We start from the raw sequence: 16,005 nt of genomic DNA, 5'->3' as shown, positions 1-16,005 counted from the left end.
GCATACTAAGATCGTCTATAGCTTCTCTAATTAACTTCTACTAGAGGGTAAAACGTGGCCCCTTTAGGTTTGAGGCCTGCTAACATCTATAGGTGCTTGGTGTGACTTTATAATAGATGTCAACTCTTATACACTGAGTATGGCATATTCATAAGTGCAGATTATACTTTATTGATTACAAAGAATATATTTCACTTAATACTTAATATTAAGTAAAATGAAAAAAGATGATAAAGCCCTTTGCTGGAAGTGCAGTACGGATACAGGTACATTTATGCATACTTGGTGGTTTTGTAAAAAAAATTGGAGATTTTGGCAATTTGTTTTGAATGAGACTAATAATTTGATTAAAGTAAAAATTAAGAGAGATCCCGCTTTTTGTTTATTGAGTATTCCAAATAAAGATTTAGACAAAGGTGACAGAGTCATATGTCAATATAGTTTTGCAGCAGCAAGGATTATAATTGCTAAAAAATGGAAGCAAACAAATAAACCTTCAAGTTAAAGAGTGGAGAGAAAAATTATGGATGTATATGCGGATGGCCAAAATTACAGTATCTTTACATGGTAAAGACATGGAAGAATTTAAATCTACATGGTCAAAGGCCGCTGCATATTGGGATAAATCGGTAAAAATGGATTTTAAAAATATAGTTAACGAATTATAGTACAATGTGATTTTAACTAATGTATAATAACTGAATTTTTTAAAAATATTGCCACAACATTCCCTCAGAAGTCCAATGGTGAAGGGCACCGTGGTGAGGGGTGGGATTTGGATTCAGGGCGCAATGGTATTTTTATATTAATAATAATGTATTAGCAGATAATTCATGCTCTGTATATGTATATGTATTTTTTTCTTTTATGTGTTTTCTTTTTTTCTTTTTTTTCGGTATTTTTTGTTTGATTTATTATTAAAAAAGCAATAAAAAATTATAAAAAAACAAAAACAAAGAATATATTTCAGATCAAAGAATACATTTCCCATAGCATATAATGATTCAGGCATTTCATCCTATCAACGATCTTAGAGCTGGGACTTGTTCCAGGGTTTTGTAGAAAGAAATTGATACTGACTTTTATTTATGATCAATTATTCAATTCATTTCTTTAGGAAATTTGAACGTTACCTCTCAAAAGTCCTGCTAGAGGTATCTTACAGGTACTGTTTCCTATGTTTTGTCGTTTGCCTGACGTCTCAGGGAGAAAGGCGGGCTACAGCTGACTCAGACCAGGGCCGCACAGGATGGAAAGGGGAAAACGGGTTGTCCAACGCACTGCCTGAATACAAAGACTTGGGCCGGAGGTACCAAACCGGGAGCTTTTTTTCTCGCCTCCACGCTATTCATGGAGAGACAGAAAAAAAAGGTCCTGCGAGGAATGATGAGACGCTCGCGAAAATCTATCAGGCACGGCAGAGGACAGCCCTGGGGTGAAACCTTCGCGCGCCGCTGGGGCAGAAGGCCCCCAACTGCCCCGCTCGGCCAATCCGCTCAGCGCGCCTCGCGGCAAAGAAGGGCCCGCAGCAAAGAAGGGCTTCTTGCCGAGGAGGCCGCCGCGATGCCGCTTTACGAGGGCCTGGGGAGCGGCGGCGAGAAGACGGCCGTGGTGATCGACCTGGGCGCGGCCTTCACCAAGTAAGGGAGGCCCCGGGATCGCCCCGCTCCCTCCCGCCTGCCTGGGCGGCGCCCCTCGGACCTTCCGCTCCCCTTCCTCAAAAGGGGCGCTGCTTCCCTCCCTTGATCCCCCCAACTCTCTTAAGCTCCTCTTGGCTTCACCTTGCAGAGCGTAAGGCCCCTGTTTACACTTGGGAGGAAGTGAGGCGGTTAGAGAGCAAGTAAATACAAGTACACATGACGCTGCCTTGGACTGAATCAGACCCTTGGTCCATCAAAGTCAGTATTGTCTACTCAGACCGGCAGCGGCTCTCCAGGGTCTCAGGCAGAGGGGTCTTTCACATCACCTACTCACCTAGTCCCTTGAACTGGAGGTGCCTGGGATTGAACCCGGGACCTTCTGCATGCCAAGCAGATGCTCTACCACTGCGCCACAGCCCCTCCCCATTGCTCTCAGGCAGAGGTCTTTCACATCACCTACTTGCCTGGTCCCTTTTAACTGGAGATGCCGGGGATTGAACCTGGGACCTTCTGCATGCCAAGCAGAGGCTCTGCCACTGAGCCAAAGCCCATCTCCATGGCTCTCCAGGGTCTCAGGCGGAGGTCTTTCACATCACCTGCTTGCCTTGTCCCTTTTAACTGGAGATGCCGGGGATTGAACCTGGGACCTTCTGCATGCCAAGCAGAGGCTCTGCCACTGAGCCAAAGCCCATCTCCATGGCTCTCCAGGGTCTCAGGCGGAGGTCTTTCACATCACCTGCTTGCCTTGTCCCTTTTAACTGGAGATGCCGGGGATTGAACCTGGGACCTTCTGCATGCCAAGCAGAGGCTCTGCCACTGAGCCAAAGCCCATCTCCATGGCTCTCCAGGGTCTCAGGCGGAGGTCTTTCACATCACCTACTTGCCTAGTCCCTTTTAACTGGAGATGCCGGGGATTGAACCTGGGACCTTCTGCATGCCAAGCAGAGGCTCTGCCACTGAGCCAAAGCCCATCTCCATGGCTCTCCAGGGTCTCAGGCAGAGGTCTTTCACATCACCTGCTTGCCTTGTCCCTTTTAACTGGAGATGCCGGGGATTGAACTTGGGACCTTCTGCATGCCAAGCAGATGCTCTACCACTGAGCCACAGCCCCTCTCCCAGAATTACAACTGATCTCCAGACTACAGAGATCAGTTCCCCTGGATAAAATGGCTGCTTTTGAGATACTTTTGTCTATTGATATTGCTGTTTTATCTTTGGTTTTAGCTGAGGATGCTTTAAGTATTAATGCAGCCCACCTTGAATTAAGAGGAAAAGCAAGATGTAATTTTTTTAAAAAATAAATGAATAAATAAAAGTAGATAATACTGAATTTGATAGACCAGATGTCTGGTTCAGTACAACATAGCTTCATGGGTACACTTCTTGCATGTGTACATCAGGCCTAATTCACTGGGACTTGAGGCTCTCTGGAAGTCCTGCTGCAAATTCCTGCCCCTTATCCCAAAGCTCAGATGCATTTTGTGTGCTGGCTGGGATTGTTGTGTGGGGGAAGAGAATGCCTTTTGTGTGCTATGGTCCAAGAGTCTGTTTGTCTTCTCCCTCCTGTAGTTTGACAACATAGGAATCAGTGGTGTAGTGGTTAAGATAGGTGGACTCTGATCTGGAAAACAGGGTTCACTTCCTCACTCCTCCACATACAGCCTGCTAGGTGACCTTGGGCTAGTCACAGTTCTCTCAGAACTCTCTCTGCCCCACCTACCTCACAAGGTGTCTGTTGTGGCGAGAGGAAGGGAAGGCAATTGTAAGCCGGTTTGAGACTCCTTAAAGGTAGTCTCAACTGCTACACAGTTTTTTTGTCTCATGCTTCTTACAGTGTATGAACATTGCACACATATTCAGTTGTGCTTTACCAAAGGCCTTTTGCACCATGAGTATTTACTTATTTAATTTATACCGCATACCCTATCCCCACAGAAGACTTGGGGAGGCTTACAACATTTAAAAATACATTTAAATACTATAAAAACAAATAAAATGGAAATAAAAGCAATAAATAGAACAATAAAACCAATTAAAATATCACCTACAAAACTTGGAAAATAAAACTGGCCAGCTCCCCAGTTTTCAGTTAATATCCGGACTGCTGTACTGTTTCTGTCTGTTCTTGGCCCGTATGTGTGCAGACCTTGATGGACCAAAATTTCAGGCTGAAGCCCTCTGGAATATATTGAAAGTTATTTGTCTGATTGCTCCAGTTTATCTAACTGCTCCAAACAGGTTGGCAATATTTTAAATGTTTTCTAGATGCGGCTTTGCTGGCGAAACGGGACCAAGGTGTGTGATCCCTAGTGAAATCAGGAAACCTGATGTTTCAAAGGTAATGCTTTTACGTGATTCTCCCATCCTCCACTTTATCTTCAGGACAGCCTTCTGAGACAGGTTAGGCCGAGAGAAAATGATTGGCCCACTGTCAGTGAGCCTCACGGCTGAGTGGGGGGTTTGAACGTGGGCCTCCTCGGTTGTAGTCCAACACCGGACCGTTGGGCTGTGTTGCAACGGACTGTCTGAACTAAAAATGCTAGTGCAGCCTGAAGTTATGAGGAAACGTTCGGTGTGTGGATAAGCTATGTGAAGACTGGCACAGGACTTCAGTTACCAAAGAGAAGACATGGGTAGCAGTGATATTGGGGGCCATCCTGTCTGCAAATCGACAAGCTGTGAGGCAAGATTCTTGCTAGTGTGCATAGTGACAAGCTGAGAGGTAGCAGGTGTAGTGGTTAAGAGCGGTGGACTCTAATCTGGTGAACCAGGTTTGATTCCCTTCTCCTCCACATGAGTGGTGGACTGTAACCTGGAGAACCGGGTTGGTTTCCCCACTCCTACACATGAAGCCTGCTGGGTGACCTTGGGCCAGTCACAGTTCTCTTCAAACTCTCTCAGCCCCACCTCTCTTAGCCCCAAGGTGCCTGTTGTAGGGAGAGGAAGGGAAGGTGATTGTAAGCCGCTTTCAGACTCCTTAAAGGTAGAGAAAAAGCAGGGTATAAAAACTAACTCTTCTTCTTCCTCTTCGAAGCTCAGCTACAGCACTGGCCAACTGTTATAATTTACCTAATAATCACGTGCCTCCAGACATCGTGTTAAAAGACTCAACCTTTTTTTCCCCTTGCAGCCTATCAAGGTTGTTCAGTACAACATAAATACAGAAGAGTTGTATTCGTACCTGAAGGAGTTCATCCACATGCTTTATTTCAGGTAGGGGAGGAGACTTCAACTTTTCAGGACATTTTGCATCTCTAGCCACTGCTAGCCGGGTGGAACAGTGGGATACAATCCGTTATGCAAAAAGGAAAGGGTCTTGTCTGAGAAGGTCCCGGTCAGAACAACCCTAAAGAAGTGATTCTTGTTACCTTGACACCATGCAATCGCTCAACCAGGAGCTCCTTCCTGAGGTTTGACTGTGTTAGGAGGCACCATTTGAATGTCATTCATTTAGGGGTTTTATGCCTCCTTTTCAGAGCCTTGCCCAAGGCGGCTTACAGTTTAAACAACAGTGTCACAATATGTGTCTGTCTTTCTTTCCTGCCCTGAAAGTGCAGTGTTTGATCCAGTCCCCGTTGGATAAGTTAAGACCTGCTGATGTTTACTGTTTGGAATCACAGTGGAAGCTGGGTTTTTACAATAAGCCTTGGAAGAGGAGAGAATCCCGACCTCTGATTCAGTCTGCATTGCTTAGGATTCATTATTTTCATGAACAGTTTACCTGTTGTTGTTGTTGTTGTTGTTGTTGTTGTTGTTAACTGCCACAAGGCCCACTAGCAGAGAGTTTGCAGGATGTCAGGTTTTCTTTTTCTTTTTTAACTAAGCAAAATGGGTTCACCTTTTCCTCCTTTCTTTCTCATTTGCCTTTTCAGGCACTTGCTGGTGAACCCCCGAGACCGCCGCGTCGTGATTGTGGAGTCGGTGCTGTGCCCTTCTCATTTCAGAGAGACTCTCACTAGAGTTCTCTTCAAGTATTTTGAGGTATGTGCTTCAAACACCCTTTTTAGCCGACCCTCTTAATAATTGTTGGATTTACTTGTCTTGCTGGAGGAAGAAGCGGTGGTTGGGTCTTTTACGCTCTTCTACAATCCACAGAGAAGACCGGGTCTGTACGGAACCATTCTGGATGCCCAGGCAGCAGCATCTGTGGCCTAGAAGGATCATGAGGGGAGCCATGCTGGACCAGGTTGAGGCGGGTCCATCTAGTCCAGCACCCTGTTTCTAATAGTGTCCAGTTAGGTGGCACCAGGAAGCCCACAGTTAAGGCCCTCGGGCAAAACAGTCCTTGCCAGCTTCCCAGCCGCAGGCAGTTGGAGACATTTTGCCTTTAAATGCAGTGGTTCCATTCAGCTGTCATGGCTAATAGCCGATGATAGACCTCTCTTCCATAAATCTGTCTTCCCCCCTTTTAAATCTATTTCAGCCAATGGCCGTCTGACAATGCACAAGGAGCTCTCTTACTCAGCAGTAAATCTCTTTCAGCCAGTGGCTGTTGGATAGCATTTCCAACACCCATTTGAACAGAGGACACAGCCTGAGAGCAAGCTCTTTGTGGGCATCAGAGCCCTGTCATCCATAGGCGCGCCAGAGTTCTGAAATGGTGCTCTCAGAGCCTTTGTTCTGTACACACATGTTAAGCGAAGCCGCAGTGACCTGGCTTTCTGTGCGACGCTTTACAGTTTCATTCAGACAACCAGAGTGCTGTTGAAACACCTAGAGCAGGGATGTCAAACATATGGCCTGCGAGCCAGATCCAGCCCTTTGAGAGCTCTTACCCAGCATGCAAGCCAGCCATTTCCCCCAGTCTGGGCTGGTGAGGCATGGCCCGGCCTGACCAATGTGACATTTATGTCATATCCGGCCCTGGTAACAAATGAGTTCGACACCCCTGTTCTAGAGGTTTGCAGGGGGCACTGAAACGTATTGGGTCGCAGCTCCTGCTTGCCTGTGTTCCAGACAGCCCTCCTACCCTGGGTTTGGAGGCGAGAAGCTGCCACTGCGGGGCATTGCGCCCTGTGCTCGTCTGTCCCACAATGCAGAGATGTCTGCGCTCACACAAGAGTGTCCTGCCTCTTTGAGCAACTGAACAGAGTTTCTTGATTGGATTTCTCTTCTGACGTCACCTGTAGGGGAGTGCCAGGGGCTGTGAGACAGCAGCAGCAGATTCATCTCGTTGTAACTCTCTTTCTTCCAGGTTCCTTCTGTGCTCTTTGCTCCGAGCCACCTGATGTCCCTCCTGACCCTTGGGATTAATTCTGCCCTGGTCTTAGATTGCGGCTACACGGAGAGCCTGGTGCTGCCTGTATCCTTTTCTTTCTTCCATTCAGCATGAAGAAGAAGAAGAAGAGCTGGTTTTTATACCCAGATTTTCTCTACCTTTAAGAGGTCTCAAAGCAGCTTACAATCTCCTTTCCTTCTCTCCCCCACAACAGTCACCTTGTGAGATAGGTGAGGCTGAAAGAGTTCAGAGAGAACGGTGACTAGCCCAAGGTCGCCAAGCAGGCTTCATGTGGAGGAGTAATGAATCGAACCCGGTTCTCCAGATTAGAGTCTGCTGGTCTTAACCTCTATGCTGGCTCTCTCAGAAGTCAGAAAGGAAGTAGAACTAACTGTTCTGCACCCCCGGGAGAAAAACTACCTGGTATAATGATCTTGAGGAAGCTGTCATTTTAATTTTTTCAGGTTTGGAGGATCACATCCGCTCCTGCATCTTAACTTTCCAGCATGATGTAGTGCTTAAGAGCAGTGGATTCTAATTTGGAGAACTGGGTTTGATTCCTCACTCCTCCATATGAGCAGCGGACTTGAATCTGGAGAACTGAATTGGTTTCCCCCACTCCTCCACATGAAGCCTGCTTGGTAACCTTGGGCTAGTCACAGTTCTCTCTGAACGCTCTCAGCCCCACCTACCTCACAAGGTGTCTGTTGTGGGGAGAGGAAGGGAAGGTGATTAATTGTAAGCCGCTTTGAGACTCCTTAAAAAGGTGGAGAAAATCGGGGTATAAAAACCAATTCTTTTCATCACAATACCTTTCCCAGCTTTTTCTGAAGTCCCATCCCACCGCCCATCATGATTAAGTCGAAATATTTTTAATATTGTAGCATTTCCATTCCCATTCTGATGGGAGGGTGCAAACAGCTCCCACCGTTTTGGTAACTGACCTGCAGAACATAAGCTCAGCTCAATTTCAGCTCTGTGGCAATTGCTAGAGCTTTAGTTTCGGAGCCCTCCTAGGCAAATGCAAAGTCTCTTTTGCAGTTGTGATGGACGTAGATGGCTGCCTTTTTTTTCTTTATTAAAATATTTCTGCACTGTTTTGCTTAAGATGAGCCTTCTGAGCATTTCCTGCAGGAGAACAACAATTATATTTTGTCATCCTGACGAACTCAAAGGGCCAGATTAAAATGACCAAATACAAAACACTTTGAGAACTCTGAAAAGAAGAATTGTTTTTTATACCCCGATTTTCTCTACCATAAGAAGTCTCAAAAGTGGCTTACAATCTCCTTCCCTTCCCCTCCCCACAACAGGCATCCTGTGAGGTAGGTGGGGCTGAGAGAGTTCAGAGAGAACTGTGACTAGCCCAAGGTCACCCAGCAGGCTTTATGTGTACGAGTGAGGAAACGAACCCGGTTCACCAGATTGGAGTCCGCCACTCATGGGGAGGAGCAGGGATCAAACATATCCCGTCGTTCCAGGCAGACTTGCTTCAGTCTGTTAAGTCTTCCCTTTGCAAAGTTGGCGTATGATGCCTTCCTTGTGCTTATATCTGCTCTTTTTTGTGTAAGTTGTCTGAATCTTTGCCGATATGATATCCTGAGCCTCTCGCAGATCTACGAGGGGATTCCAGTTCTGAACTGCTGGGGTGCCCTGCCCTTGGGCGGGAAAGCCATTCACAAGTAAGTTGATGCTGCAGTCTTGTTACGAACCCATCAGCTGAGTCTGTTCTGAGTGTCCCGTGAACGTTTAGCTGCAAAAACTGTTTCACTGCTTAAGTGCTGTGGCGGGGGATCGGGCGTGGAAACGATCTGTCTGGGAGCACCTGTTGGGGCGAATGCTGGAAAAGAGATGCCACTTATTTTGCTAAAATAGCTTTTAATGTGGTTGCAATCCCTTAGGGAGATGGAATCCCAGCTGCTGGAGCAGAGCACCGTGGATACGGGAGCAGCCAAAGGACAGAGCCTTCCTTCTGTGATGGGTAATGTGTGTGGTGTGCCGTCAAGTCGATTTATGGCGACCATATGAATGAATGACCTCCAAAACGTCCTGTCGTTGACAGCCTTGCTCAGGTCTTGCAGACAGAGAGTCATGGCTTCCTTGATCGAATCAGTCCATCTCATATTGGGTAATGACCCCCCCTTACCCCCTGGTAATTGAGCCAGTTTGGTGTAGCTGTTAAGAGCGGTGGACTCTAATCTGGTGAACCACTCCTCCACGTGAAACCTGCTGGGTGACCTTGGGCTAGTCACAGTTCTCTCCGAACTCTCTCAGCCCGACCTACCTCACAGGGTGTCTGTTGTGGGGAGAGGAAGGGAAGGAGATTGTAAGCCGGTTTGACTCTCCTTAAAGGTAGAGAAAGTTGGCATATAAAAACCAACTCCTCCTCCTCTTCTTCCCCTTTTTCTTCTTCTTCTTGAACTCTCTCAGCCCCACCTACCTCACAAGGTGCCTGTTGTGGGGAGAGGAAGGGAAGGAGATTGTAAGCCAGTTTGATTCTCCTTAAAGGTAGAGAAAAATTGGCATATAAAAATCAACTCTTCTTCTTCTTTAATTCATTTCGATCCCACCTTTCTCCCCAATGGGGACCCAAAGCAGCTTACATCATTCTCCTTTCCTCCATGTTATCCTCACAACATCCCTGCTAGGTAGGTTAGGCTGAGAGAATGTGACTGGCCCGAGGGCACCTAGCGGGCTTCCATGGCCCAAGTGGGGATTTAAACCTGAGTTTCCCAGATACTAGTCTGACACTCTTCACCACTATACTGCACTGCCTTTCGATGAGTTCACGATCTCATTGTTGAACGGTTCTTACTGTTTGGAAGTACTACCAGCTGTCCACACAAAATCTCCTCTCTCGTGAGATCCAAGCCGGTAAGAATAAAAGGCACTGAAATTTCCCCCCGTCTCTCCCTCTTCTCTTTGCATATTGTAATTCCCCTCCTTTTTGTTACGCAGCGTCTTTTTGCGGTTGCGTCTGAGCTTGGCAAACCCTGTGCTTGTCTTCCAAGCCGCGATCGAAACTGTGATCAAATGGTTGTTGCAAACTCCAGTTTCATAAACTGCCGTTGCCCAGTTCGGAGGCAGTGGGGTAAGGGAGTAGAGTCTGGAAGCTTGTATAATGCTGAACTGTGGTGTGGCATTATACATGAGCCAACGTGCCGTGCTAAGGTGCTGAGGGACTTGGCATATTAATGCTGGTGGCAGGGTGGATGTTTACATGAGCTCATCTTGTTGGTACCAAGCTCATCATCTGTTCTGGGTTCAGATTCTACCACTTTGATTGATACCCATTCCAGATTTGTCGGCCTCAAACTGCTCCTTGTATTTCAGGCGCTGTTCCTGAAGACATCATAGAAGACATAAAAGGTATGAACATTTCTTTTCTCTTACAGAACTTAAGAGCCCCGTGGCGCAGAATGGTAAGCGGCAGTACTGCTGTCCCAAGCTCTGCTCACGACCTGAGTTCGATCCCAATGGAGGTTGGTTTCAGGTAGCCGACTCAAGGTTGACTCAGCCTTCCATCCTTCCCAGGTCGGTAAAATGAGGACCCAGCTTGCTGGGGGTAAAGAGAAGATGACTGGGGAAGGCACTGGCAAACCACCCCGTAAACAAAAGTCTGCCTAGTAAACGTCGGGATGTGTCATCACCCTATGGGTCAGGAATGACCCGGTGCCTGCACAGGGGACCTTTATCTTTTACAGAACTTAGCTTGGCTGCAGTAATTCTAGGCAGTAGCTTGTAAGACTGTTCAGGGTCCTGCTTTAATTCCCCGCACACACACACATTTTTACCTGAACTATATCCTTGGACGTTTTGTGATGCAGGATGGCGTTTTTGCTTTCATTGTGAAAAAACGGTTTCAGTCTTTGCACGTGGCCCTTCATCAGAGTATGTACGGCCCCTTCCAACTCTATGATTCTATGATAAATGATGACAGAGAACTGAAAGCTTTTTCTCTCTGCCTTGTGAAGTTCGCACTTGCTTTGTGAGTGACCTCCAGCGGGGGCTGAAAATTCAGGCGGCGAAGTTCAACGTGGACGGCAGCGCAAAGGTAAGCGAGGAATCTCACGCATTTCCCATTTGACGGCAGAAAGCGGACTCCTTTCTTTTTTGTGTGTTGGGAAGAATCTCACGGGTCCGTCCTGCAGGATCCAACCGTTTGTCTTCTGACTGAGTCTATTTCACCTTAGCGTCCGACTCCCCCTCCGGATGTTGACTACCCGCTGGATGGAGAGAAGATCTTGCATGTGAACGGAGCCATCAGGTAAGAAAAAAATTAATCTTGCTTTTTCCCTTCGTTTCTGGGTGTCCCTCAACTTCTGGAGGGTCAGTCGCAGGTTCCCAGAGAGTCTTGTGGCTCTTTAAAGAATCACAAATACATTCTGGTATGAACTTTGGCTTCCCAAAGGCCCCTTAATCAGTCACGGTGAGGGGCTAAGGCTCAGTGGTAGAGCCTCTGCTTTGCATGCAGAAGGACCCCAGTTTCAGTCCTGGCATCTCCAGTGAAAGGGACTAGGCAAGTAGGTGATGTGAAAGACCTCTGCCTGAGACCCTGGAGAGCCATGGGGAGGGGGCGTGGCTCAGTGGTAGAGCATCTGCTCAGCATGCAGAAGGTCCCACGTTCAGTCCCCAGCATCTCCAGTTAAAGGGACTGGGCAAGTAGATGATGGGAAAGACCCTTGCCTGAGTCCCTGGAGCACCATGGGGAGGGGCTTTGGCTCAGTGGTAGAGCATCTGCTTGGCATGCAGAAGGTCCCAGGTTCAATCTCTGGCATCTAAAGTTAAAAGGGACCAGGCAAGTAGGTGATGGGAAAGACCCTTGCCTGAGATCCTGGAGAGCCATGGGGAGGGGCTGTGGCTCAGTGGTAGAGCATCTGCTTGGCATGCAGAAGGTCCCAGGTTCAATCCCTGGCATCTAAAGTTAAAAGCGACCAGGCAAGTAGATGATGGGAAAGACCCTTGCCTGAGACCCTGGAGAGCCATGGGGAGGGGCCATGGCTCAGTGGTAGAGCATCTGCTTGGCATGCAGAAGGTCCCAGGTTCAGTCTCGGCATCTCCAGTGAAAGTGACTAGGCAAGTAGGTGATGTGAAAGACCCCTGCCTGAGACCCTGGAGAGCTGCTGCCGGTATGAGCAGATGATACTGACTTTGATGGACCCAGGGTCTGATTCAGTGTAAGGCAGCTTCATGTGTTCATGAGGAGCTTCACAATTGGAACACTGCCCTGTATTCTGCATGTGGTCATCTCAGCCCTCCTTTTGTTCTTTGCCAACAGGGATTCCGTGGTGGAAATACTCTTTGAGCAGGACAATGAAGAGCAGTCGGTGGCCACTTTGATCCTGGACTCGCTTCTACAGGTACAGCGATCCGGGTGCGCATGGGGGGGTCTTGCTTCTCTTGAGAGCCAGCGTGGCGTAGTGGTTCAAGAGCGGCGGACTCTAATCTGGAGAACCAGGTTGGTTTCCCCGCTCCTACACACGAAGCCAGCTGGGTGACCTTGGGCTAGTCACAGTTCTCTTAGAGCTCTCTCAGCCCCACCTACCTCACAAGGTGTCTGTTGTGGGGAGGGGAAGGGAAGGGAAGACGATTGTAAGCAGGTTTGATTCTGCTTAAAAGGTAGAGAAAATCGGCACATAAAAGCCAACTCTTCTTTTCTTCTTTTATAAAACCTATATGTGTATGACTACTTTGGAAAAGCAGGGAGAGATCTCGTCGTGCGTGCATGGGTATCTGTACATGCTTCCAAGTGAACAGATGCCCATGGGGGGTGTGTGGGTGAAATCTACAGTAGGGTTGCCAACTGCAGGTTGGGAAATTTGTGGAGATTTAGGGGTGGAGCCTAGGGAGGGTGGATTTTTCTCCAGGGGAACTGATCTCTGTAGTCTTGGAGATGAGCTGTAATTCCGGGGGATCCCGTGGTCCCACCTGGAGGCCGGCATCCCGACTTCTGGTGTCATAATTTCTCTTCCCCACCCCCCTCACACCCGCGCATGTTCCCACGGTCTATGGCAGTTGTGTGTTTTGGTCCGTTGTGCAACAGTCCAGTCTCCTTCAGCTTTCCCTCCCTTCCCACCAGTGCCCGATAGATACCCGGAAGCAGCTAGCTGAGAACCTGGTGGTGATCGGGGGCACAGCCATGCTGCCGGGGTTCCTGCATCGGCTGATGGCTGAAATCAGACACCTGGTGGAGAAGCCCAAGTACAAGGAGACGCTGGCCAGCAAGGCCTTCCGGGTGCACAGCCCGCCCGCCAAGCCCAATTGTGTGGCATGGCTGGGAGGTAAGTCTGGAACGGCTGCAAAGGAAACTGAGGGTGACCTGGGGCTTGGGATGCTCTACTCAGTCCCCCCCCCCCCGTCATTTCTCCTGTTGGAAATGCGCATCACCTTTCTTCCTAAGAGTCCGCGTGGCATAGTGGTTAAGAGCGGCGGACTCTAATCTGGAGAGCCAGATTCGATTCCCCACTCCTCCACATGAAGCGTGCTGGGTGGCCTCGGGCTAGTCACAGTTGTCTCCGAACTCTCTCAGCCCCACCTACCTCCCAAAGTGCCTGTTGTGGGGAGGGGAAGGGAGAGCGATTGTAAGCCGCTTTGAGACTCTTTAAAGGGTAGAGAAAAAGCAGGGTATAAAAACCAACTCTTCTTCTGCCCACCTGAATAGGGTTGCCAACTCCGGGTTGGGAAAAGCCTAGAAAATTGGGGGGTGGAGCCTGAGGAGGGCGGGGTTTGGGGAGGGACCTCAATGCCATAGAGTCCAATTGCCAAAGCGGCTATTTTCTCCAGGTGAACTGACCTCTGTCGTCTAGAGATCAGTTGTAATATCCGGATAGCTCCAGCTGCCACCTGGAGGTTAGTAGTGAAAATATAGTACAAGGCTCAAACCAATTAATTTAAATAATACACAAGCAAACTATGCAAACATATATTGTGAACAATGTGTAACATCTACAGACAAGTGAAAACAGCAGTGATAGTATGTACAAGCAAATCTAAGATGGAAAGTCTTTTTTCAAGGTAAGTAAGAGTCTTATCTCTAGGTTGTTTTCTTCAAAAAGCAACACGAGGAAGGCTGAAAAAGTCCACAGTAACGCGGTCCGGATGCACACTAGCGTTTTCACTGCAAAATTGCAGCTTCATCAGCTGGAATCTTCATAGATATGGCAGCCTTTTTGGTGCAACAAGACTGAATTATTCTCTCTGTATTAGATTGCTATTATTGCATCTACAAAGACAAACCAATTAATATCTAGAGATAAGACTCTTACTTACCTTTAAAAAGACTTTCCATCTTAGATTTGCTTGTACATACTATCACTGCTGTTTTCACTTGTCTGTAGATGTTACACATTGTTCACAATATATGTTTGCATAGTTTGCTTGTGTATTATTTAAATTAATTGGTTTGAGCCTAGTACTATATTTTCACTACTATCCCAGTAGTACTTGTGCATATTTTTCTCAGCCACCTGGAGGTTGGCAACCCTACACAAACTTATCTTTTAGTGAACGTTCCACTGCCCTGCGGTTTCTCTCCCTCTGGCCCCCACCTGAGCCTGGTCCACTTAACAGCTACCAATCTCAGCATTTGATAGGGTGCCAGGAGCCCCTTAAAGAACCAGGAACAATCAGGTTTTTTTCCCTCTTGTTTGTTTGTGTGAAACTGTACAGGAGCCATTTTCGGAGCCCTCCAGGATATCCTCGGGAGCCGCTCAGTGTCGAAGGAGTACTACAACCAGATGGGCCGCATCCCCGACTGGTGCTGCCTCAATAACCCTCCCCTGGAAATGATCTTCGACGTCGGGAAAACGCCGCCCCCGATGATGAAAAGAGCCTTTTCCACGGAGAAATAGCCCCCCCCTCCCCGCTCATCTGGTGCCTCCCCTTTCCGCAATCCTTTTCCCTCGTCCCGGTGGCTGTGACAGAGCTGCAAGCGGAGAGTCCGGCCGACTGGCGCCACGACCGGATGCACCCCTTCAGTCCGGCGGAACTAGCGCCCGTTATTTATTTATAGGTACACACCGCAAGATAAGAGCCCCCTGAACCCCTGACCCTTCTGTATTATTTAAATTCCTTTAGACATGGGGGTGGGTGGGGGAGAACCGCTTGGGAACCTGAAACCGCATGTGTAACTGTCTCTGCCAGACTCAGTGCTGTGTTTATTTTGCATTAATAGATGGCTGGAATATTTAAAAAGCGGCAGGGTAACCCTGCTCTAACACTCTGCGTGTGTGTGCATGTGTTTCTTGGAAATCCGTAAAAAGGTTTTGCGCCTCGCTCATTGTGGACACCACCACTATATAAAGAGGGGGAGTGAAATTAAATCAAAAGTGTTCCCATCTAGACATTAGGAAGAATTTTCTAACAGAGCAGTTCCTCAGTGGAACAGGCTTCCTCAGGAGGTGGCGAGCTCTCCTTCCCTGGAGGTTTTGAAGCAGAGGCTAGATGGCCATCTGTCAGCAATGCTGATTCTGTGACCTTAGGCAGATGGTGAGAGGGGGGGCATCTTGGCCGTCTTCTGGGCATGGAGTAGGGGTCACTGGAGATGTGGGGGGAGGTAGCTGTGAATTTCCTGCATTGTGCAGGGGGTTGGACTAGATGACCCTGGTGGTCCCTTCCAACTCTATGATTCTGTGATACCTGAACATAAACCAGTCGAAACCAATACCACTTTACAAATATAAGTCTGTTTTATATACCTTCATTAATGGTCAACTCCATTACATATACAAGCTTTTATTCAGATATTGTAACATAAATATGTAAGTTTTGACAAGGTTTCATGATTTCTCCTTGTTTCACTTAAGAACATAAGAAAAGCCATGCTGGATCAGACCAAGGCCCATCGAGTCCAGCAGTCTGTTCACACAGTGGCCAACCAGGTGCCTCTAGGAAGCCCACAAGCAAGACGACTGCAGCAGCATTGTCCTGCCTATGTTCCACAGCACCCAATATAATAGGCATGCTCCTCTGATCCTGGAGAGAATAGGTATGCATCGTGACTGGTATCTATTTTTACTAGTAGCCATGGATAGCCCTCTCCTCCATGAACACGTCCACTCCCCTCTTAAAGCCGAAACATAAGAAAGTCACCCAACAAGATTCCACGATAGAGTGGGGATTCAAACCAGTCTCCTACATCCTCATACA

At 47.9% G+C, this 16,005-nt stretch overlaps 1 protein-coding gene across 1 annotated transcript; it reads left to right on the top strand.

Moving 5' to 3' along the window:
• Positions 1–1,545: 1,545 nt before the first annotated feature.
• On the top strand, positions 1,546–14,708 carry ACTR10 (actin related protein 10). The gene is made up of 13 exons (XM_056851108.1): positions 1,546–1,640; positions 3,906–3,978; positions 4,771–4,853; positions 5,513–5,621; positions 6,835–6,942; positions 8,473–8,540; positions 8,760–8,839; positions 10,192–10,227; positions 10,833–10,912; positions 11,052–11,125; positions 12,137–12,218; positions 12,938–13,139; positions 14,527–14,708. The coding sequence occupies exons 1-13, from the start codon at positions 1,564–1,566 to the stop codon at positions 14,706–14,708; spliced, it is 1,254 nt and encodes a 417-aa protein (XP_056707086.1). The 5' UTR covers positions 1,546–1,563.
• Positions 14,709–16,005: the final 1,297 nt, after the last annotated feature.

The sequence above is a fragment of the Euleptes europaea genome, chromosome 6, assembly GCF_029931775.1.
Source record: "Euleptes europaea isolate rEulEur1 chromosome 6, rEulEur1.hap1, whole genome shotgun sequence".
Taxonomy (NCBI): Eukaryota; Metazoa; Chordata; class Lepidosauria; order Squamata; family Sphaerodactylidae; genus Euleptes; species Euleptes europaea.
Note: the sequence above shows the minus strand (reverse complement) of the source record. Positions and strands in the feature narration are given on the sequence as shown.

Bases quoted from the DNA above. Each gene is read 5' to 3' on its own strand.
- ACTR10 (XM_056851108.1), top strand. From the start codon at position 1,564: ATGCCGCTTTACGAGGGCCTGGGGAGCGGCGGCGAGAAGACGGCCGTG. The intron at 10,228-10,832 runs GTATGAACATTT...TGCCTTGTGAAG, and splicing joins CATCATAGAAGACATAAAAG to TTCGCACTTGCTTTGTGAGT. The intron at 10,913-11,051 runs GTAAGCGAGGAA...ATTTCACCTTAG, and splicing joins ACGTGGACGGCAGCGCAAAG to CGTCCGACTCCCCCTCCGGA.